The 22,783-nt window shown below is 38.2% G+C and overlaps 3 protein-coding genes across 5 annotated transcripts; 2 read left to right on the top strand and 1 right to left on the bottom strand.

Moving 5' to 3' along the window:
* Positions 1-340: 340 nt before the first annotated feature.
* LOC107084989 (SPRY domain-containing SOCS box protein 3-like) lies at positions 341-9,119 on the top strand. Of its 3 annotated transcripts, none has more exons than XM_015375079.1 (7): positions 341-424; positions 2,184-2,319; positions 3,806-3,869; positions 4,803-4,990; positions 6,927-7,029; positions 7,129-7,254; positions 8,138-9,119. In XM_015375079.1, the coding sequence occupies exons 1-7, from the start codon at positions 384-386 to the stop codon at positions 8,653-8,655; spliced, it is 1,176 nt and encodes a 391-aa protein (XP_015230565.1). In that variant the 5' UTR covers positions 341-383; the 3' UTR covers positions 8,656-9,119. The 3 variants fall into 3 exon arrangements, with proteins under 3 accessions (XP_015230565.1, XP_015230564.1, XP_015230566.1); XM_015375078.1 differs by having other exon boundaries at positions 3,689-3,869; XM_015375080.1 differs by lacking the exon at positions 341-424 and having other exon boundaries at positions 2,199-2,319; positions 3,639-3,869.
* A 426-nt stretch (positions 9,120-9,545) lies between these two features.
* On the bottom strand, positions 9,546-11,910 carry eme2 (essential meiotic structure-specific endonuclease subunit 2). The gene is made up of 8 exons (XM_015375142.1): positions 11,330-11,910; positions 11,101-11,222; positions 10,922-11,017; positions 10,710-10,842; positions 10,290-10,351; positions 10,080-10,195; positions 9,807-9,996; positions 9,546-9,715 (listed from the first exon to the last, which is right to left on the bottom strand). Exons 1-8 carry the CDS (start codon positions 11,790-11,792, stop codon positions 9,560-9,562), a joined length of 1,338 nt encoding a protein of 445 aa, XP_015230628.1. The 5' UTR covers positions 11,793-11,910; the 3' UTR covers positions 9,546-9,559.
* Positions 11,911-12,951: 1,041 nt separating this feature from the next.
* Positions 12,952-21,180, top strand: LOC107085018 (major facilitator superfamily domain-containing protein 1-like). Its single transcript, XM_015375140.1, has 13 exons — positions 12,952-13,059; positions 14,605-14,705; positions 14,813-14,922; positions 15,010-15,065; positions 15,145-15,288; positions 15,380-15,538; positions 15,628-15,743; positions 16,583-16,683; positions 16,791-16,902; positions 16,986-17,123; positions 19,065-19,204; positions 19,278-19,389; positions 19,465-21,180. Exons 1-13 carry the CDS (start codon positions 13,038-13,040, stop codon positions 19,606-19,608), a joined length of 1,455 nt encoding a protein of 484 aa, XP_015230626.1. The 5' UTR covers positions 12,952-13,037; the 3' UTR covers positions 19,609-21,180.
* Positions 21,181-22,783: the final 1,603 nt, after the last annotated feature.

Raw genomic sequence — 22,783 nt, 5'->3', positions numbered from 1 at the left:
CGCCCCCTGGAGTCAGAATACTGCATCGACTCCGCTTCATTGTCACTCCCAAATCATCCATCCAGTGGAATCTCTGCTGAAACGGGCTTTATATCTGTTATTAAAAAACATTATACTTTTTCTCAAAGTGATGCAAACATTACATTTGCTTTTTTGTTTGTTTATTTTGTTTACTCCAAATTGCCATGACGTAGAAAACCAATCACATGATGAGCTTTCTGTAGGTTGAATGTGGACGGACAAGAATGCATGAACTCCTCCTCTGTGAAGCTGTGATCCAATAGGAGCGCAGTGGGGGCGTGGACAGGTTCTGTTTACTTCTGTCCTGCAGAGAAGTGGGACAGGCTGAAGGCTGCAGCTGTCACACATAAAGAAACATCCACATGAGCCAGTGCAACACGGTGTTCAAGAAGACCTCTGCAAGGTAAGAACATGAGCTAAAGCTGCTCAGAGGCTTCTCCATTTTTATAACGGATAAAGTACAGAGCAGAGTTTAATAAAGAGTAGTGAGGAAAAGCAGAAAGAGAAGGACCTGGATGTTTTTATTTAGTTTCTGACTGAATTCACTGTAGGTTGTCCTGACTCAGACCTCTAGATGCATGCTTGGTATTTAGGGTAAGGCTCAATTAAAACGACACCTGCTCTAGACCTGCTAATCTAAATGAACTGCAATTATCTGCTGCACCTGCTTGGAAAGGAAGTGAGCAGCTGCTGGTATTAACATGCCATCAGGTCCAGGTCAGGTCCTTATAACGGGACAGCAAGACAAATGGTGAACATATCAGTAAAGGATTTCATAAAGGAATTTGCAGGGATCACTTTCCGTTAGTGTTTGATTTATTTAGAGGGGGGGAAAACAGTATTCTGTTGTTTTTTGACTGGAGAATCAGAAGCTGTTAATAAGGCCTTACAGATGATCCACATCACTCTTCAATGTTTTTTTCTGTTTTTCTCCTTTACCTCCAAACAAACAGATGGGTCCTTTGTGTTACAGTCTGGAAAAGACCAGAAAACTCTGGTTACCCTTTTCACCTATGATTCCATCTGAAAAACAAAACAAAATTTACAATTGTTTTAGTTTGAATCACATGCAAATGGTTTGTTTTACAAGTTTACAGCTATAGTTTTAGTCAAACTAAATCTTTTTGTGTTTGAAGATGATAATGGTCATTTAAAAATGTTTTATTTTTTTGGGCTGTGAACTGGTCCTAAGGGACTTGAACTGGGTCTGGGGGTTAAATGGCAAAGAATTGAGATGTCTCAATGATCTTAAAAGTTATCTTTCGACACCCATATCATCATGCTTTCAGCATAGATGTCATATGGGATCTGTTTTTGTTTCAGTTTTTAAATTTCAAAATCTTAAGTTGTTTTTGTTATTTTTTTAAATGCACACTTATTTATTCAACCTTATGGGGCCAAATTTTACAGCATCAAACAAAATAAACCCAGATGAATTTGTCTTTAATTGTTGTTGTAATATCATCAGGAGAATTCTGTCCAGATATTTTAAAGTAACATGAAAAAATCTTTTCAAGATATATAAAAAATGTAAAATAATAAATGGAAAAATAGCCCTTTAAAGTTTTACTTGATATTTGGGAAATGAATAGACCACAAAATATTCCCATTTTTCCATACTGTAAAATGGGAATATTTTGGAGCTTTTTAACTATACCTCTGTGGGAATCCTTGCATATTTGTTTAGATCTAAATGCAAGTATTTCTAAGCGTCTCTTGGAGTCGGACGGCTTCCAAGCAAGCTGCTGTTGCATACAGCTATATCAGGTTTGCATGGATGTTCGTCACGAGCTGACTGGAACATATGGGAACAGATAGAAACAGGAGAGGCTGCATGCATAGATCATTTGGTAGAGATGTCTCTTGGGAATGTTTTGCTGACTATAGGAGCCAAGAAGGTAAGTTAAAAGTAAACAAACAGTGGGAGTGACCTATTTGTAGCTTGTACTGAGGTGTGTGAGATATTTGACAGGAGAAGAATGTGTGTTTGTTCAGTTCTGGTCCAAGTCCTGCATAGCCGAAAAAAAAAAAAAAAAAAAAAAGCAATAATCCCAAGTATGTTCAGCGCATGCCAGGAGGTCATAGTGTCCATAAGTAAGGCTAACATGGCCTGCAGCACGTATGCCAGCCGGTCCTTAGGTCTTATGTTTGGCTGTCCACAGAGCTGCCATGCTGAGACGAGGCAGGAGCAGCAGGCCTCGACATTTGGCCTGGAGTGAAACAAAGCAGGACACAGATGTCATGGCAGCTGTCCACCCCACAGACAAGGAGGAGAGAGAGAGCCAAGCAGTGACACAGGTGAGGTGTCTGCAAGTTGAGGCAAGAGAAGAAAAGCAGTTTAACATTCAGTTACCTTGACCTAATCTGTTTGGAATCTGTGCTAAAAGCACAGAAAATAAGACATCTCTAGTGGTTTTACTTCTAGAACCACCTCTTCCTGAAATTACAGCTCAAGCCTTTTGGTGCATAAATCTACAAGATTACACTTTTGATAATATCTCTTTATGAAAATCACCTCCAGCTCAGTCAGAACTACAGGATTCTGCAAAGGTTCTGCTGGGTTTAGTTCTGGACTTCGACTGGGCAATACTAATACATAAATGTTTTATATGTTTATGGTCATTGTCCTGCTGGAAACTGAACCTCTAACCCAATATCAGTTCTTTTAGAGAACAAGTTTTCTTCCATTATTTTCCTATATAAAGCACCAGCCAGCTTCACACAGTATGATGCTGCCAAAATGCTGTCCTTTCGCCGCCTGTTAGTTAAGGATAAGGTTCAATCCATGTCTATGATGGATTGAACGGAAATCTTGGAGATGTGGAAGATGATGAGAAAAAGGGGTCAAAATGAAGTAAAGATGGGAAATATGGATAAAAGAAAAATCTGGAATCAGTTGGTTCTTTATATATTTGTACAGAAGAGGATTAGGGCCACTGGAAAAAAAAAAAGTTTACTGATTTTTAAATTTTATTTCAGTTTAACATGAATTCTGAGATTAAAGTCCGAATTCTGAGATTAAAGTCAGAATTCTGAGATTAAAGTCAGAATTCTGACTTTTTTCTCAGAATTCTGAGATTAAAGTCAGAATTCTGAGATTAAAGTCAGAATTCTGACTTTTTTCTCAGAATTCTGAGATTAAAGTCCGAATTCTGAGATTAAAGTCCGAATTCTGAGATTAAAGTCCGAATTCTGAGATCAAAGTCAGANACTTTTTTTTTTTTTCAGTGGCCCTAATCCTCTTTATATATTTGAATACTTAATAGTTGGATGTTTAAAACATAGAAGGATATTTCCACCTGAGGTCCAGTAATTTTCCACTGCCAGAAGTAGCTGTATGTGGAAGTTGTGAGCAGAGGAGGTCCAGTATTTTTGGAAGGCTTCTTATTTTACAGGGTAGCACACATGACTTCCACCCAAACCATGTAAGGGCAAGACAATCTTGATGAGTTTTAAAAAAGTTGAAGCAAACGTGTGAATTTGGATCATAAGACTTTAGGAACACAACAGACCGGTTGTTTTGTGCGGTCGTTGGACTTTAGGGTTGAGTCACAAAAATGTTAAATATCAGCCTGAGGCTCTTCTGCTGGAACTAACTCTTCTTCTGCACACTACAGGAATATGTCTGTGGACTCAATGTTGTCTTTGTACCGCCTGGATCTCCTAGATTGTTGACTCGGAATCTGAGATGGATCATCTGGTTGGAACCGGAGCTGTGGCTGAGATCTTGGTTATGCCATGCGGTGCACCAATTAAACAGGACTCGTTCTCCCTCTGCGAGCAGCAGGAGGATCTGAGCCTGGGATTATCGGCCACTGAGGACTGGTTCGGCAGGGAGGAGGACCAGGGTGAGCCACAACTGCTTTTAAAAACAACAGATTAAACACTTTAAAGAAGCATAAAACTCATTCTTATACAACTATATATGTTTTAATCTATGAGCACAAATCATGTTGGAATCAGTTTGTTCTCATTTTGATTCATTATTATTAGTAGTTCAGGAAACATTTGGATTTAGCCTATGATGTTGTTCACATCAATGTTTCCTGCAGTTTTCTGTGCTTAAAGATGATAGCCGGTCAGATCATTTAAGTCAGCAGCTAATAATGCACTATATGCACAGAGATTAACCAAGTTTGAGTTTCTTTCTGGGCAGTATTGGTAAAACAGATGGATGAAGTGAAACTGAAAATTTGTGCAGAAGAGGAAGGAGGTCTTGGGGCGTTCTTAGAAAACAGCTTAAAAATGTCCGAAGAATCATGTATATATGCATGCATCTTAAAATTGAAAAGAAAGCATGAAATTATATAAAAAGAGACAAAATCTGTCAAAAAAAAAACATACTAGTAAGGGGGAAGCAGAATCTTCATCAGTAATACCCTCTGCAGCTCATGACATATGTGCAAACTTCCTTACTACGTATCAGGGATATCTAATTCTAAAGATATAATAAAAACATTATGAGCAAAGCATAAGCATTTACAAAACCAGTTCAGAGAAGAAAAGAAGCTTTGTAAAGGGCTGAGCATGTTTAACCTATGGGCTTCCTGGTTAAAAGTTGCAGTTAATGCATTCATTAACCATGTACTAAAAAAACAAAGAACTTAAACTTTAACACTACATTAATGTTTTAGCCCACCGGTTGATTTCTCCTCATTGATATTCGTTGACATGTTTTCTGTGGTTGGTAGCAAGACCTCTTCCTGCATCCACTGCAGGACTGAACTGGTAGCAAGTTTGTGCAACCTGTGAAATAAAACACATTGTGCTTGTTTTCTCAGTGTTTGACTGGGTGTGGGACGAGCACTGTAAGTCTTCTGGAGCCTCCCTCAGCTGCGACAACAGGAAGGTGAGCTTCCACTCGGACTACAGCTGCGGCACCGCTGCCATCCGAGGAACCAGGGAGCTGTCGGAGGGCCAGCACTACTGGGAAGTGAAGATGACTTCTCCTGTCTATGGAACGGACGTGGTCAGTTTCCTTAAGCTGCTTAAAATCTGAACCTGCCTTCTTTTTATAATGCCTTGCAAAGCTTTTCACATGACTTGGATCTTTGCATTTTAGTCGTATTCCACAGTCTCCATATGGATTTTCTGTGATAGACTTGCATACTCCAGCTATGAAGTGGCTGGAGAAGGAAACCTACATTAATGCATTTGTATTTTTGTCTTGATCCCTTCCAGCTCTGGACATGCTTAGTCAGATGGGATAAAAAAAACATCTGTAAATATTAATTAACAGATTTTCAGATTGTTTTAGGTCTGCGCTTTGACTGGAGTTTAGTTCTTGTTTCTAGACTTTTGCAAACTCTAACAGATTTCCTACCAGAATTGTTCCAATTTTAGCTCTATTCATCTATTTATCTGTGATCAGCTTCCCAGTATGGAGGACCAACTCTGCCATATTTAAAAATAAATACAGAAATGAATATAATAAATAAATAAATAAATAAGCATTCAATAAATCACCCCCAAAAATACAATCAACAAATAAATGTAGGTAAAAATTAAATTATACAGAGACATAAATGTATTTATCTCTTTTAATCAGCTTCTTTATTTATTCGCCTTTGTAATAATTACCTTATTTATTTATTGTCTGTTATAATCTTCAACTGTATTTATTTACTTTTTTTAAATTTATTTATGTTCATGATATATTTTTGTCTGTTTTATTCTTCCTTTGTATCTTTTTACCCTCTTTATTTCTTCAATGCCATTTATTTCTGCCTGTTGTTTTTACATTTCTGTCTGCATTTCTGTCTCATTATGTAAATGAGGAGGGGTGTGTCTTAGAAGGTCAACTTCTAGAGGGTAATGATACGAAAGCGAATTGAAAAAGAAGCTAATTAAAAGAGATATATGCATTTATGTCTCAGTGTATAATTTAATTTCTACCTATATTTATTCGTTTATTATACATTTGGGCAATTAATTGAATGCTTATTTATTTATTGAGCATTTATTTATTTCTGTATTCATTTTTAAACATGGCAGAGTTGGTCCTCCATACCTCTGTCCCTGGTGAAGATAGATATGTCCACAGCATATTGCAGCCACCACCATGTTTACCCATCAGGATAGTGTGTTCAGGGTGTTGTTAGGTTTCAGTTTAATCTCTTGTTATATTTTAGTCTGTTTTTTTTCTTTCTCTTGCAAACTAGACTTCTGTTACTTTATTTCACCAACAGCTTTTCTCTGGATTAAATACTTGTTCCGTCAGAAAAGCTGTAATTTTCCTGCTGCACTATCATAGATTTTGTTTTTTTAAGTGTCTTTCAGTGATGAATGATATAGGTTTTAAAATTTGATGCTGATAAAAAAAAAAATCTCTTAAATTATTGGTTGAACTACATTTAATTAAGGGAAACTAATGGAAACTTGAAAATCCCTTATTTTCTTCTATTGCTCTGATTTATGTTTGGTCAGTGAGCTAGAACTATAATGAAATGCCTAAAGGTTTTCATGTGACGGTATATGAATACTTTTCCAATCCACCTGAGTGTATCTTGACGGCCCTTACTAGTAAAGCTCAAGCTCCACTCTCCAAAATTGCTAAATCAATTGCTGTTGCATGTGACAATTATTACAGAGGTATGTTACTTTTATGCGACCTAATTCAGGCTTGAATGGTTTATAAAAAAAAAATAATAATAATCACTTCAGTTTTATTTGATCCAGTAAGAACAATATCTGTAATCCTAGAAGCAAATCAAATGCTGTATTACAGTGAATAAATATCTTCAATTTTTTCCTTATTCGCCCTTAATACCTGCCTATTCAACTTTTGACAATAGAAAGAATCCCAGCACTTATTATTATTCACAAACAAGTAAACACCATCAGCTTGGTGTTTACTTTTTTTTTTTTATCTCCTTTCTCATTTGGACTTTTGTTTTCCTCTGTAGATGGTGGGGGTTGGAACTTCTGAAGTGAACTTAGACAAGTTTAAATACAGCTTTGGAAGCCTGCTGGGCCACGATGAAGACAGCTGGGGGCTCTCATACACAGGTTAGAGTCAACTTTGTGAAAGTAACTGATATATTTTTTTTTCTTTTTTTTTTTTTACTTTCTGTGCTTTTAAATCAAAAATAATGTTTGTGTTTGAAGGTCTACTCCAACACAAAGGAGACAAAGTGAAATTTTCCCCTCGGTTTGGTCAAGGCTCAATCATAGGAGTTCATTTGGACACATGGCACGGCACGCTGACCTTCTACAAGAACCGGCATTGCATAGGTAGGTTTGTCTTTATGCAGATATATCTTCTGCTTTTTCACCACAGTACTCAGACTGGTCCCTTAAAGATCTTCTATATCTGTAAGTTAGGAAATACATCATGTAATCTAACCTATGGATCCAACACATCTCCTAACTTTCCTGTATAATGTATTTTATAGCTCTCTGTTTATATATACCATTTATACATGCATAGCTTTCTGTGCACATATAAATGTAAACTTCATTTTATTGCTTTGTACTTGTGACAGTGTAATGACAATAAAGTTGAATTCTATTCTAACTATCAACTTGACTGATTAGAGGGGTTGAATGGGGTCATTGAAGGGGGGCCTTCCAATATAACGACAGGAAAAACACTGATATGTATCCTGATGATACACAACTTAATATTTTAGTGTCCATAGTCCACTACAATCAATGAGTTTGTTTAAAATCTGTCTGGCTGGAACTTACTTAGACTTTGACAGACTTTATTGTCATTTTGTAAAGACAGTGTATACAAAAATACATTTTGTTTAGTACAGCTCTCAACACATTTCAGTTTTTAAACTGCAGCAGTGATCAAATGTAAACATAAGACTGGTATAAAATTTACAGTTTCCACCATTTAGCGCTTGTTTTTTTATTTTTTATTTTTTAAACCCGACTTTATACAACATTCATCCGTCAGCACAAACAATGCTCTAATTTTTAATGTCATAGGTTTCAATACTATTATGAACATATATTTATTCTGTTTGTGAGATATTAGATTGTTTAGTCTTTTTGCCTCAGATCCATTTTTTGTGATCTAATCTCTTTGTCCCATAAAGCATCTTGTATCACCATGTGCAGTGTATGGTGCTTTATAAATAAACCTGCCTTAACTTCCTGCTAACAGGTGTTGCTGCTACCAGGCTGCAGAGCAAGAAGTTCTACCCCATGGTGTGCTCCACGGCAGCTAAGAGCAGCATGAAGGTGATCTGCGCCAGCTACACGCCCACCTCCCTGCAGTACCTCTGCTGTGCCCGGCTGCGCAGGTGGTTGCCCTGTTGTCCAGATGTAGTCAATGCCCTGCAGCTGCCACCAGGCCTACGGACGGTCCTCCAGAACCGGCTTGGCTGGGTGTTCGCCCTCAGTAGCAGCCCTGACTCATCAGAGGAGGAGGACTACATACCTGACTCCTTCAGGCGGGACACGCACAAGCAGAGGAGCCAGCCTTCGAGCCCGTGCCTCAGCCCATGTGCCTGCGCAGACCCTTATTCTGAAACAGCCCCAGAGTACCACTGCCCCTGCAACACCTCTTCTCAGAACCACTCCACAGTCTGCCACTGTCCTCCGACTCCTCCAAGCAGCGACTATGACAGCTGCTGCTCCGATCCGGAAGATTATCAGTGCAAAAGATGCCGCTGGACGTGACCCGATTGGTTGGTCCACACTTTTCCTACCATTGCCATCAATGTTTGCTCGCTGCAGTTTCTGCATGCAGTTAACAGCAGCATCAGTGTTCCTGTTTCCCTCTAAACATCCTAAGTCCGGAGGCAGGAAAAAGTGAAGCCCCTAACGCTATTTTAGCCAATTTGTCTTATTCAACATATCACGTTTATAATTAGGTTATTTTTTGTTTTATATTTCAAACGCCACAGTTGATGCCTTTGGAAGAGGCAGACCAGACTCCAAAAACCAGGGAGGAAAACTTTCTGATTATTCTCAGGGATGGACTCTAAGAGAAGAACTTCTTTTTAATACTGTAACAATCTTTTTATAAGTGTTTTTTATTTTTACCTACCTTTGAAGTGAAAGATCAGATGTGTGCAGATACTGTTTTTCTATTTATTGCTTCATATCTGATTGTGAATTTTCTTACCATCCTGTGAAATAAATCCAAAAATGAAATTTATACTTGATTTTTCTATTCTCAGTGTTTATAAATAACCCTTTACCTGTTTAATATTAATGCTGTGCACCTTGAGCCACATTGAGACTTTAGGGAAGAATAAAAAAAACTGTTATAATAAAGTAGAAAGGAAAAATTGGAACATCCCTGCTGCTCATTTACTCAGAACCGAAAATAAATCAGATTATAGGAGACTTCAGCAAAATGTAATTCCTCACATTTCAAGCTGCAGCATTTGTTTGTGTTCCTTTTGCCTCAAATCGCCGTTAAACATAAAGACTGAGGAATTGTGTTAAAAGAATAGCTTTGCTTTATAAAAATAAAATTTATTAGCTTTATTTACACGCATAATTGCAGTTAAATTGTTAACATTTAACTTTAAGTCATAAATGCCATGATAGTGTTTTTTTTCTGAAGTTAGGCAGATCAGTCCAGGACCAGCTGAGGGTTCTCTGCTGTCAGGCAGCGGTAGATTCTGGCTGAAATGTCTGGTCCAATCCTTCTTTCTTTGCCTTCTGTTTTCACTGAGAGTCCAGCCAGCATTCCCTTCTTCTCCACCTCCGATCCCAAGTTCTGGTACGCCTTAAGTCAGTACATGCAAACACAAAAACTACGTATTATGACACCCTTGAGCTTTCTGCAGAATCCAATCTTGCTTTCAGCTACAGGTTACCTGCAGCAGGAGCTGAGGAGATGGAAACGACTCTGCCACAGCAGAGGCCACTGCCGGGCTAACTCTGTTCAGCTGCTGGATCTGCCTGTTCCAGACGTCCCTCAGGCCGGAGCCGTCCCTCTCCACCCGGGCCCCACTGGCCCATGAGCCATCCACGCAGAACGGCAGCTCTGATGCCTCAGTCAGGAGTCTGTAGGGGTCACGTAAATAGAATAAGATTATACTTTGTTTACACAATTATGGAGGAAATGGTAAAAAGATGAGGGAACCCACTTGAAGGGGCGTTTTGATAGAGCCTTGGTTACGGCACACACGTGATCAGTCACGTCTTTCCAGCTGGCCAGAAAAACCACTGAGATGTTTTTGTAGAGCTGCAGGTACACAAGCACCTAGAAATGGTTCACACTGGTGAATATTTATGAGCTCAGAGTGAAGGAACTGGAAAGAAAGGGAAAAGTTAACAGTTAAATATTGCAAACGAACCTCCTCCAAGTCCTGATTCCTCATCCCCAGTTTGCTCTGTAGCATCTGTTCTGAGAAACAATCTCCAGACTCTGTGGTCCTGTTGAGAAACCAATAATGTTTACACAAACTGTTAAAAATACAAATAGTTTTCCTAGAACAGATATTTAACAAAAATAACAGGTTGTGCTTTATTTAAAAGTCATGTCACATTTTGCAAAATGGCTCTTAGAATATAAAAGATTGCAGACCCAGATGTGTCTCTCTGTTAGCTTTAATCTTATAATTCTGTCCTGCTGGAAAAATAAGTTGGTAAATGTAATTTTCTTCTGATTTGAGTTTAAATTAAAGATCAGGTGTCTTAAAATGTTTCAAAATGAGGCTAAAACACTCCAGGAGGAGATTAAAATGTTCAGCACAGAGGTGCCAAAGGATGTCTACATACTGACCAGTGATCCGACTCAAAGTCCATCACCAACATAGTGACCACCATATTGGGATTCCGATTTAGACACTCCCAAAGAGGACTGAGGACAGTCCCCATCCCCGTCTCCTCCCCTTCACCGTCCACCACCTGTAGTGCACAGGAAGTCAATATAAAACCACAGACATCCCTATTGTGTTATCATGAAGAGTTTCAACAGTTTGATTACATTTTTAACTGACATCACGACGTCCACAAAGTCATCCAGAGTCAGGACCAGAACCATCTGCTCCTCCTCCACACAGGCCTGAGCGTTTTCTCCCTGCTGAGAACCGAGCAGTGATCCACAGGCTGAAAACCAGTGAGTGCAAAGGCGCTTTCACAGCGAGGCATGAGGGGGGGTCCCACCTGAGGCAAAGCTCTGGTCCAGGTGATGCTCCCACAAACATGTTGGCTCTCAACAGTGAACCTCCACTCCAACATGGCCAAGGTGTCCAGCAAGATATCTGAGCCATCCTGTTGCAGAAGAGCTACAGAGGTCAAAGGTCACATTATAATTCAGTTAATAAATAAATGTAAAAGCAGGATGTGCATCTGTGAAACATGCAGGATGAGAGTGAAAGCAAAGGTTTAACACCTGGTTCTATGCAAACAGTCAGGCTCTTGATGCAGTTCTCTGGCCGGAGACTCTTTAGGTTTTCTGCGGCCTCTTTCCTCCTCAGCTGCTCCTGCTTCCTCTCCTCCTTCTCCTTTGCCTTCGCAGCCCTCTGTCTCTCCTTCTCCTCCTTCCTCTCCTTGGCTCTAAGTCTGTCCGCCTCCATCTCCTCCTTGCTGCGGCGTTTTCTTGCAGGGCTCGCTGTGCCGCCTCCATCAGGCGCCTCTGGACGCAGAGAAGGTAAAGTGACCCTGGGCTCTGTTGTTGCAGGTGATGCCGGCTGGTTTATTGGGCTTTCTGCTGAGCTCTCAACCTCCTGATCTCCTCTACTGTCTTTAGTTTCTTTTTTAAAGCTCGCATCGCGGGTTGAAAGTGGTTTTATTTCATGATCGCTGTCCTCAGATTCAGAGATTTCCCACGCCTTGGCTCTGCGCAGGACAGACATCTCATGTTTACCGGGAAAACTCAACCTGTGAGCTGAAATTTACGGGAAACATCCGAGATACGGAGCTCTGTTTGTGTAACTGCGACGGTGTCCGCAGAGGGACAAAAGTCCTGAACGCGATACATATATTTGTTTTTATGTTATTTTTATGTTATTTTGTACATTTGGAAATAAAAACTTTAAAATGAATAAACGGAATGGAAGATTAGATGTAGTTCATTAGAAGTAGCAGAAGGAGGTGGGAGGGAGCCACCAGCTTCTCTCACCAAGTGGATCACAAAGCAGATTAGACACCGGCTGTTCCCTGGATCCAGTCTGAGAGCGGTGATCTAATTCATTCTTCATTCATTCTTACAGTTAATTAGCAGGTTTACATTAAAATGTTATTTTAAAATCTTTTTTTCAGACTATGTACGTAATACAGAAGAGGATGGGGGCCACTGGATTTTTTTTATGTAACTGATTTTTAAATTTTATCTAAGTATAATATGAGAAAAAAAAGTCAGAATTCTGTCTTTAATCTCAGAATTCTGACTCTAATCTCATAATTCTGACTGTAATTTTAGAATTCTGACTTTAATCTCGGAATTCTGACCTTTTTTCAGAATTCTGACTTTTTTCTCAAAATTTTGACTTTAATCACATAAATCTGTCTTTATTCTCAGAATTCCCCAGGACCGCTTTAGCTAAAAACTACATTTGTTTAATAGCTTATAATCAGTCAGTTTATATTATTAAATATCCCTATGTATCATGGGATTATTAAAATATTCTCAGAAATTTTCATGTGTAATCATATTGCCATCAACCCTTAATATGAAATTTGTTTTAGGTTTATGTACAGATTTCAAATATATAAAACATTTTGTAGGACTTTTTAAAATCCGAATAAGTTGATAGATTATTTTACTAACATTATTAATAGTTTATTATTATCATCATCATCATCATCATCATTATTATTGCCGTTTCAATCAAATAAATCTGCAATGTTGTTTATGTTTTGTCAATAAAGTTTCAATCAGTCAAAAAAGAACGTCAGTGTGGATTTCCAAGTTGTGCGTTGCGTCACCAGCGGTGCTATCTAAGCTAACAGTTCCATCCACATTACTTTAGGATCTGTGGTTTGCAGACGTCTCCTGTTGTAGACTTTTTTTTTTTGTTTTTCCCAGCAGCAGTAGTCTGCAGACGTTTTATAGGATGTGAAGCATTATTCTCTCTCTAACAGATACATTTCCTGACAGTATGGCTCAACCAGCCGAAAAAGGTGAGTCTTGTTCATTATTTTTCTTCCTATTTTTCATATTTATTGTGTTTTTACCCTGAACCGCAGCGACTCGTAGCCCAGAGGACCACAAAAACACTTCCCTGTAAAAAGGGTCACTCAGCATTTTAGCCTTTAAAAACACGTGACTTGACCGGAAGTGATATAGTATATACTTTTCTTTATAATCCTTCTGTTAGTAAAGCAGCTTTTCTGCTATTCGGTAAAAAAACAAAACAACAACAATAAAGCAAGTTAAATGAATAAAATGTCTACAAAAACGAAATTTCGTGTCATTTATAAGCGAAATTATTGTATTAATAATCATAAATATTTAGTTTCTTATTCTCCAGACAATCTACCATGGATATAAAAAACCTAATCTTAATAACTAACATGCGTGAAGACTTTTATATTAATCTAATGTCATTTTTTCCCCCCATACTTATGTTGCTTTAATGGATTACACAGAAAATGCTTCACCAAAACTATTCATGCACCTTAACTTTCTGTTTTTAAGAAATTGCTTTCAATATGTCATCTAAAAAAAGAACCAATGTTTTTAAATAAAGAGGTAATAAAATGGTAGCTGATGCAGTTTTCTTATGTTTGCACACAATATTAGTATAACACTTCATCTACAGGAAGACACTAATGGACTATATTTTAAAGTCATTTTTTTTATGTAATTTTCCATATATAATATCTTGATCGTCAACTGGATTGTAGAGGGTCTAATAATTATTTTTGAAAATCGATTAATCTCTAGACAGATTTTTTGGATAATTGATTAATAATCGTTTAGCAAATGATTCCTTAAAAAAGACTTTTTACCAAGTTAAACCAGGTGAAACTCAAACTTTTCCACTTGAGGAGTTCTGGATAGAGCATACTGACAAACAAAAAAGGTTTTTTTTATCTTAAATGCAAAATATTTATATATTTTTTACAATCTTGGTAAAAGTACAGCTCTAAGTGGGTTGCTTTGTGAGCTAAAGGCATGATTTAGAGTCTCTACACTCGAGTTAATGATTAATCGATTACTAAATTAGTTAACAATTATTTCAAAAGTCGATTAATCACAATCTATATATTTATTTAAAATGAATAGGCCTACATTCCCATTAATAGAGAAACTATAAAACAGAACTTTACTTTTTTTTATTTTTTTTTATGGGTCATGAAACATAAACAGCTTCAAACTGATTCAATCTAGTTGTGTTGGTGGATAAAAAAGCATTATGGATTATTATAAAGTTAGCTGATTGTTATGGACCGTCTCATAATCAGGGCATAACTGTAAAGTGGAAGTAAAATTCTACATTTTTAAATTCAGTTTATTATTATTAATATTATTATTATTATTATTATTATTATTATTACAAATAAGCTGCTCCTTAACCACTTTAAGTCTACTTTAAAAAATCAGATTTTTTTTATTATAGGACAATGTCTAGAAAAGTTTAAGGGTTGTGAATCAACTTAGCAGTGCTCATTATGTTGTTTTTACTATTTATTATTTTGTTTTTCTGTTTATCTTTTTTCCAGCCTATTACCGCTTCATGGTCCTCTTCTTTAACTGCCTGCTGACATTTGGATCTTACTTCTGCTTTGACATCCCCAGTGTCTTACAGGATCAATTTCAAGGGGTAAGATAATGGCAGTGAGGAAAAGCAGCTTTAGTTCATGCACAGGATTAATACTTGTCGCATATTTAACACAGAGCGCTTTATCACTGGCTTGTCTCATGTTGCAGAACCTCACGTGTCCCAATGTAACACTGATCAATGGGACTGTGGACTGTGTGGAGGGCCTGGGGATGAGTCCTCAGCAGTACAACCTGCTCTACGCCATATATGCTTGGACGTAAGCAGATCTCCACATTGACTCGTTTGCACATGTGGCGATAAGATGTTTTCCAAGTCAGTGACCGTATCTCCTTTTGATTACCAGAAATGCAGTCGTGGTGATTATGGCAGGGTTCCTGATTGACAAATTAGGAAATCGATGTGAGTTTGCATGCATTGATTAACCTGTGTCATGACACAGAAGACAAAAGGTAACAATGTATACCGTTGTGTTTTGCAGTCGGGGTGTTTCTCTTCTCTTTTCTCTGTGTTCTGGGCTCATCTCTGTTTGCCCTCGGTTCCCACTTCAGAGGAACTCCCTACCTCCTTCCACTCATGCTTACAGGACGTTTATTATTTGGTTCAGGCAATGGATCTTTGACCAGTAAGGGATATATATATATACACGAATCTTATAATCTCATCTATGAGAAAAGTTCCTACAGCCTTCTTTACATCTCCTGTGTTCTTTTAAGTTGTACAGAACCGCATCACAGCGTTCTGGTTCAAAGGGAAGGAGCTGGCTCTGGCTTTCGGTTTGACTCTGGCCTTTTCCCGTCTGGGTTCGGTTCTAAATTTCTTCCTCACACAGAAATTTGAAGAAAAATATGGCATGCAGTGGACACTCTGGGGTGGTACGTTGAAACAAACCTGAATGACCACCTGTGAACATGTTTTCCTGTCTCCACATGACTGCTTTTTTTTTTTTCTTTCTGTATTCTAGGAGCGCTGCTGTGCGTTCTTGGCTTTGTTTCTGCGATTATAGTGAGCGCCCTGGACAAGGTCGGAATGAAACAGCTTGGCCTGGATGGAGCCATCAGAGAGGAGTCCCGCAAAGTGGTCAGTCTCCCTCGTTCACACCAATGCGTACAGAAAACAGGAGAATCGTTGAGCTTTCAATGATTTAATTAAACCATTTTTATATTTGGGGACAGTAGCCGTTCTATAAAGGCATCAACAAAAGAACAAAACAAAAAACATGGAAATAGTTCATTATTGGGAGTATTAAGTGAACCAAATAGCCATTTGCTGCACTAAAGTCTCAGATAAAGCAGATAAAAACTGTGATCCTATCTCAATATGAATAAAGATAAAAGTGCAACATCATCATTCAAGTAAAGCTGCAAAATTAAGGAAATTGTTCCAAAGGATCTATTTTGTGGTTTTAGTTCTACAGGGGCCCCTGTTGGCCCCTATGTGAAAGTGCACATGTTTAGGAAAGAATGATGAAACAGTATCCATCTTTGCTGAATTTAAAAAAACTAAAATTGGCTGCACAAGTGAAGCAAAATGCATCTGAGGTCAAAATTATATAACTTCAAAGGCTTATAGACATGCGTTTCCTAAAAAATTGATATTAGAGTCCGGTGGCAGTCGTCTGTTAAAACACTCATTAGGTTTCAACTTTCCAGCTTATAATATCAGGTTAATTTGGAGAAATATTTATCTTTTCCTGACACTTTTTGCAAGGCACCAGTCCTACTGACATTAAAGCAGACCCTCAGTATAAAGCTACCAATATTTAGCCTGATATTATTATGTTTGTAGGCCTTAAGAAGACAGAGATCAGTGTCCAGAATGAGGGGGAAAATAGTGTTTAAAACATGTTAAACTTATAACCTTCATCGTATAATGACTGCATGTGAAATGTTTGTGTTATTTCCTGTGTTTATGTGCAGAGGGTCCAGGATGTGAAGCTGTTGTCTCTCAGATACTGGCTGCTGGTCCTCACCATCATGTTCTTCTATAATGGCATTTTCCCATTCATTGCAGACGCCAGGTACAGTTAGTTCATTCTGTTTTAAAAAGACGCTGCAAACCGACTGCTAACACAAAGACATTCTTATGTCTGACCCAGGATGATTTGTTTGTCTTTTTCCTGTGCAGCAAGTTCATTCAGGATAAATACAGCGACTACAGTCAGAAGGAGGCGGCCTACATTGCGGGGGCGGTGTACGACAGCTCACTGGTTCTCTCAGCCAGCGTGGGCATTCTCATCGTGAGCTACTGGCTTCCTCACCTGCTTTGTCTTGAATCTGCGCAGAAGTCAATTTGGGTGCTTTGAACTTGCTGTGATTTTAGGACTATGTGGGACTTCGAGGGGTTTTTGCCGTGGCCTGCGCCATCTTCACGCTGCCCGTCTTTGGACTCCTGGCGTTCACCTTTGTCCCTCCTCTGGTCTCTACTATATGGCTGGGAGTCACCTACTCCTTTGCTGCTGTGAGTGTGAACCCGTTTTGATTAATTGTCAAATATTTCTACCTCTTCTGTTACTGATAAAACAACTCAGGTTGCTTTCTATGTTTCCTCTCCTTACGATAAATATGGTAAATTATTCAAGTCATTACGTTAAACAGACAACGGCTATCTGTCTCATTTCAAGTAGCTCAAAAAGACGTTGATAATGAATTTTCTGAGCCTCATCTGGACAAGGAGGAGCATCAAACAAGCTCACTTTTTACCTTTCAAAGACTAAAAAGAAGCCTATGACTTAAAATCTGAAAGGTGTGGCTTGCACTTGTTTTCATCCCCTCTGAATAAATAGTTTGTAAAGCTTTACAAAAACTACAGCTATTACCCCATTTACACTACCCTTGAAAAACCGTGCCGAGACCGGTCCGAGCTCAGTAACTGAGATAACTTATGGTGTGTAAATGGAAAGCAAACTGAACTGAACCGAGCTAGACACAACCGAACTGAGCTAACTGCAGACAAGTTCCAGAGGTGGGCTCGGCTCGGTTTTTCCCTGGCTCGGTTCTCTGATATAAAGAGCGCATGAGCAGAACGTGTCATCTCCATCTGGCTGCACATCCCGATTCACACTCCATTCCAGTAGTTGGCGCCAGAGATGGCAAAAGTACTCACTTTCCGTACTTGAGTAAAAGTACAGATACTTGTGTTAAAAAATACTCTGGTAAAAGTGGAAGTACTGATTAAACTTCTTTACTCAAGTAAAAGTAACAAAGTACAGGCTTGTAAATTTACTTAAAGTATAAAAGTAAAAGTAGAAGCCACTTTTTTCATGCCGTTGCCTACATTTTAAATGGATGTCTGCCAATAGGACTAGATCTCCGTTGTGTTCATTTTCAATCATCTCGTCGTCCATGCTACTATGCTAACGCCACCACCACCAAGCTGCAATGATTTGCCGCCAATTAATACCGCCGAATCTGTCGATTCATCTTGTAGTGGTGCGTCAAATGCAACGTAGATTCCCATCCAATTAGATTGAATTTGGTATTGATGACGTGAAAAATAATAACGGTAACTCCATTGAAATGATTCAAAACTAAAGTAACGAGCCAATTTTTTAAAATGTAAGGAGTAGAAAGTACAGATATTTGTGTAAAAATGTAAGGAGTAGAAGTAAAAAGTCGCCATAAAAATAAGTAGTAAAGTAAAGTAAAAATATCAGAAAAATCTACTTGAGTACAGTAACGAAGTATTTGTACTTCGTTACTTCCCATCTCTGGTTGGCGCTAATGCCCCTCCGGAAGTTGCTTGCCAACCAACACAAAACAGAAGAAGAACAACAACTATAAACATCAACGAAAGGTTGCCGTCTTCGCCTGACCCTCCGCAAACACCGAAGTACAGCAATAATAATCAAGCATAACTTTCGGAATGTGACGGGCGCCGCCATTTTGATTTGCTTGATTCCCTCCTTCTTCGTCCTCTTCTTCTTGTGTTTTATGGTGGTTGGCAAACAACTTTTGGTGCATTGCTGCCACCAACTGCTTGATTTCCTCCTTCAATACTGGCAGTAATACCGCAGGTCGTCACTAGGAGGCGAGGAACCGAGATAGCGTGATGTTTAAACGGTCGTCAGGTCCGAGCTCGGATCAGTTAACCAGGCCGAGCTCGGACCGGTCTCGGCATGGATCGGTTTTTCAAGGGTAGTGTAAATGGGGGATATAAGTCCTTTTACCTTTTTTTTCTTTGAAAAAGAAGCAGAAACTCGTCTTCAGTCAATTTTATTAAGGGAAATCTTATTAAAGGTGACCGAATAGAAAATTAATGCAACAGTTTTAAAGATTCCTATTTATAAAATCCCTCTAAAAGGATGAAAAATATTTGTTTTAACGTAAAAATAGGTTTGAAGTCTGCTGAGTGTTTTTATTTGCTTTCCCATTCATGGTTTGCCTCTTTGCTGTGATCCAGGCCAGCATGTGGCCTTCCATCCCCCTGGTGGTGCCTCAGGCCACACTGGGAACAGCCATGGGCCTGGCCACCTCCATACAGATGGTGGGGATCGGGGTCTCCAATCTGATTGTCGGACAGATTTTGGGCACAAAATCAAGGTATTAAAATATTTTATTTTAGAAGCTCTTTGCTGTTTATTGCTGCTCAGATTTATCAATCGTTCTCTTCTAGTGAAGCTAAGATCCCACTCTGGCGCTGGCAGAGGATGATGATCTTCATGTTGGCCAACACCATCTGCTGCATCGTGACGTCTGTGCTGCTCAACTTCGTTGACCACAGACAGGTCAGACATCTCTGTGGGCCGTCTTACAGATCCTGCAGCGCAGTACTGACATGTTTTATTTGAATGTTTCTGCAGGGTGGCACTCTGAACAAGACAACCAAGAGATCAGGGCAGACAGAGGGAGACTCGGAGCGAGAACCGCTCACCCGCGGTCAGGAGGAGGAAGAGCAACGCGAGGCTGATGGCTCCAATGTCACACCTCATTCCATCAATTCATGAGGTCTTTTGCCAAACCGTGTCTCAAAATGAAAGACTGCAAGCTGCTGTTTCCCAGATCACAGTTTCTAAGACAAACTACTTCTTTATTTGGACCTTTTTGCTGCAACACCAGTTTATAGAAATGGAAAGGCTCTGGAAGAGCAGGTTGCATTTTTCCACCTGTTTCATAAATTGATTTTTAAAATCAAAAGTGCAATTTTATCAGAAAAACATTGAGACTTTTTTAACTTAAATTTTTTAGGTGTTATTTTGGACAGAAAGGGATGCAGTTACTGGACTGGAAGATCTTATAGTTATGTTTTTATTTTGGTTAAAATGAGAGGAAAGCATTAATATTGTGGGGATTAAACAGTTAATCTAAATTGTCCCTCCAGGCAATGTTTTTACTATTTTAACTCTTTTTTTATACAGATTCCACCTTAGTTCCCCTTTTTCAGGTGTTTTTATTTGTAACAAGCTCAATTATCTGCAACTTGGCCACTAGGTGGCTCAATTTCTTCAAAAACATCATTAAATGTAATCTTAATTTGCATTTTTTAAATCTACATCACATCACTAAAGTTTTTTTAACTAATGGACAAATGTAATAATGCAAATACTGCCATCATGCATTAAATCAGCATGAATTTATAATTTTAGGCATTCTGAATTTTCTCTTCATCAATGACCTTAAACTCAAATCCTTAAAGAATCTTTTTCCTGCATTTTTAGATGTTCCCCTGAAACTTCAGACATGAATCAAATGGCTAAACTACCTCATTAGCATCAGCCAAGCTCCGCTATTAAATCAGGGGTTGATGAAGCAGAATCATATGTAAAGGTTGCAGGAGTTTGAAACCATTGCACTAAATATTTAGAGGATTGTTTTCATTTCATTAATGCTAATCTTTATCAGTGGGATTAGCAGAATCTGTGAGTTTCCACTAAAAACCAGGAAGATGATTTCAAGTACCTTTGAAACTGAATGCTAAGGGAGAAAATGGTGAACTATACTGAAGCATCTCTCACATCAACATGCTCTATGAGGTCCGTAGACCACCCACTGACCACACCCTGTGATCCTAAACAGACGGAAGCCAAACTTCTCCTAATTCTTGTGGATTTTTTCTCTAAAACGTCTCTTCAGATGTGAGCATGGGTTGATAGGATCAACTTTATAAGTATTAGGCAGAATCCCACTGATGGAGCCATTAAGGTACCATTAGTCACTGACCCAGCCTATGACGCATCATTCACCATATTAAGGCCTGTAAATGTTCCACAGGAACAGAAACATCTTTTTTAAAGACTAGAAGGTCATTTTTGAGCAGAGTATTTCATACTTCACCGTGGATCGATTAGCGCAGTTGTCTGCAGGAGTCTTTGTAACCTCTGCAGTGGTTTTAATAGTGGCTTGAAATGATATAAAGTAACTAATGCAATATGATAACAAACAGCAGTCTCCTTTAAAGATAATTTGATTGCATTTTCTCCACAAAATGACATTAAAAGAACCAGAAACATGTTATTGGATCTGCTTTTCTTGTCATTTGCTTGGAGATTTTGGATTTTTTTCTGTTTTTTTCTTTATTTAAAAAACTAAAAGTACAGATGAGCTGTTGGTTGTTTGAAATGGCAACAGATTTACTCTATCAGACTTTTTAACACAAAAGTAATAAAATGTTTTTGTTCTAAAGGATATATAATATTTCTGGCTCTAAACGACTTTTATCATCTGGACTCCTTAGATTGTAAAGGTTGCAGACCCCTGCATTAGCTGTTTGCAGATCCAGATGAATTATGGCACAAGGACTTGGGCTACTGGACTTGAATCTGGTGTTTATCATAATTTTAGGTGCTTCCTCTGGCTTGTGTTTAGCCTTTATTTTTTATTTTTTCCCCACAGTGATTGTCAGCCAACTGTCATCACTCATGTCTCGTTTTGATTATCTAATTTTGGAATCTTTTTATTAAATCTGGTTTCTTAAATTCTGGCCACAAGTTTTAAAAGTTTAGCTTTAATCAGCTACTTTTTGTCATCATTGATCACCATTCTTATCACAGTTTATTTCTCTAAAGTATATTTTTTTCTTAAACTGCAATACCCTGGAAAAATGAGTGAAATTACGGGTTTTATTTATTTATTTTTTTGTCCCACTAAGTCAAATTGGTGGATTATTAATATTTCCATTAAATTCCTATGGAAAGTCACAATATGCAGACTGATCAAACAGTATTTACACTCAGTATACTTGTGTACGTTTAATTGAATGTTTTAGATGTTTTCCTCCTCTGTGGGGAAATTTTAAAGGGAATCAGTCATTTTTAGCCCAGTTAATTGATTGATCTGTAATTATTTGATCATTTTTGTCCTTTATGTCGATTGCATTACCACTTATACATCTTCTTATACCTGAACTAAAGACTCTATGTTTCCATTGGTAATGTGATTTGCTCTCCCTCAATGTTTTTTTTTTATTAAAGCCTCACTTTAAATCCACCGTGTCTTTGCCATTCAGAGCATTTGTAATATTCCTTTCCTCTTATTTCCTGGCTTTAAAAGCTACAGTTATACTTTGCAAAAACGATAAAGAAATAAGTAAAAATTTCTTAAATTAAGTGTATTTACCCTTAATTTGAGTAGGTAAATATGATGATTTGCCAATGAAATTAATATCTTTAGTCTTAACATAAGATACTTAGATAATATGAACTTGAAATAAGACAATGCAATTGTTTTTTCTTATTTTAAATGTAAATTGTCTCGTTCCATTGGCAAAGTGTCTCACTTTTGTCCTCAATTGGAGAAAAAATGCACTTATTTTAAGAAAAAATTACTTACTTAGATTTCCATTTCCTGCAGTGTAAGATATGAGTCTATACTTTATCACTTCCTAAGCTGCATTTTAATGGGAGTCACCCTCTCCACTTTAAAAACAAAAACAAAAGCACATGCACAACCCTGTACCCAACCTGAGAGGGAAGGCCTATTAAACGAGTATGAGAGCGTGCACAAGCCCATTTCTCCTCATGCACACTCTGTTTAAAAGTTGCTGTTTGCTTTGCTCATATGAGTTTACTTTCCAAAAGAAGATTAGCAATTTTTCCACTATGTCAGACTCACCACCGCTAAGTGAAAATGGGGAAGAGCACGTAGTACGGCCTTACGTAAACATATCACCAGAATGATTGACAA

The sequence above is a fragment of the Cyprinodon variegatus genome, unplaced genomic scaffold (assembly GCF_000732505.1).
Source record: "Cyprinodon variegatus isolate N-32 unplaced genomic scaffold, C_variegatus-1.0 Scaffold113, whole genome shotgun sequence".
NCBI lineage: Eukaryota > Metazoa > Chordata > Actinopteri > Cyprinodontiformes > Cyprinodontidae > Cyprinodon > Cyprinodon variegatus.
The sequence above is the reverse complement of the archived record's forward strand: the minus strand, read 5'-3'. Positions and strand labels throughout refer to the sequence as shown.

Coding starts and splice junctions, on each gene's coding strand:
- LOC107084989 (XM_015375078.1), top strand. CDS start 384: ATGAGCCAGTGCAACACGGTGTTCAAGAAGACCTCTGCAAG. Junction 2,320..3,688: donor AGAGCCAAGCAGTGACACAG/GTGAGGTGTCTG, acceptor TGGATCTCCTAG/ATTGTTGACTCGGAATCTGA. Junction 7,030..7,128: donor CTGGGGGCTCTCATACACAG/GTTAGAGTCAAC, acceptor TTGTGTTTGAAG/GTCTACTCCAACACAAAGGA.
- eme2 (XM_015375142.1), bottom strand. CDS start 11,792: ATGTCTGTCCTGCGCAGAGCCAAGGCGTGGGAAATCTCTGAATCTGAG. Junction 10,843..10,921: donor TCGTGATGTCAGTTAAAAAT/GTAATCAAACTG, acceptor TGTGCACTACAG/GTGGTGGACGGTGAAGGGGA. Junction 10,196..10,289: donor GGAATCAGGACTTGGAGGAG/GTTCGTTTGCAA, acceptor AACCATTTCTAG/GTGCTTGTGTACCTGCAGCT.
- LOC107085018 (XM_015375140.1), top strand. CDS start 13,038: ATGGCTCAACCAGCCGAAAAAG. Junction 16,684..16,790: donor CCATTCATTGCAGACGCCAG/GTACAGTTAGTT, acceptor TTTCCTGTGCAG/CAAGTTCATTCAGGATAAAT. Junction 19,205..19,277: donor ATTTTGGGCACAAAATCAAG/GTATTAAAATAT, acceptor GTTCTCTTCTAG/TGAAGCTAAGATCCCACTCT.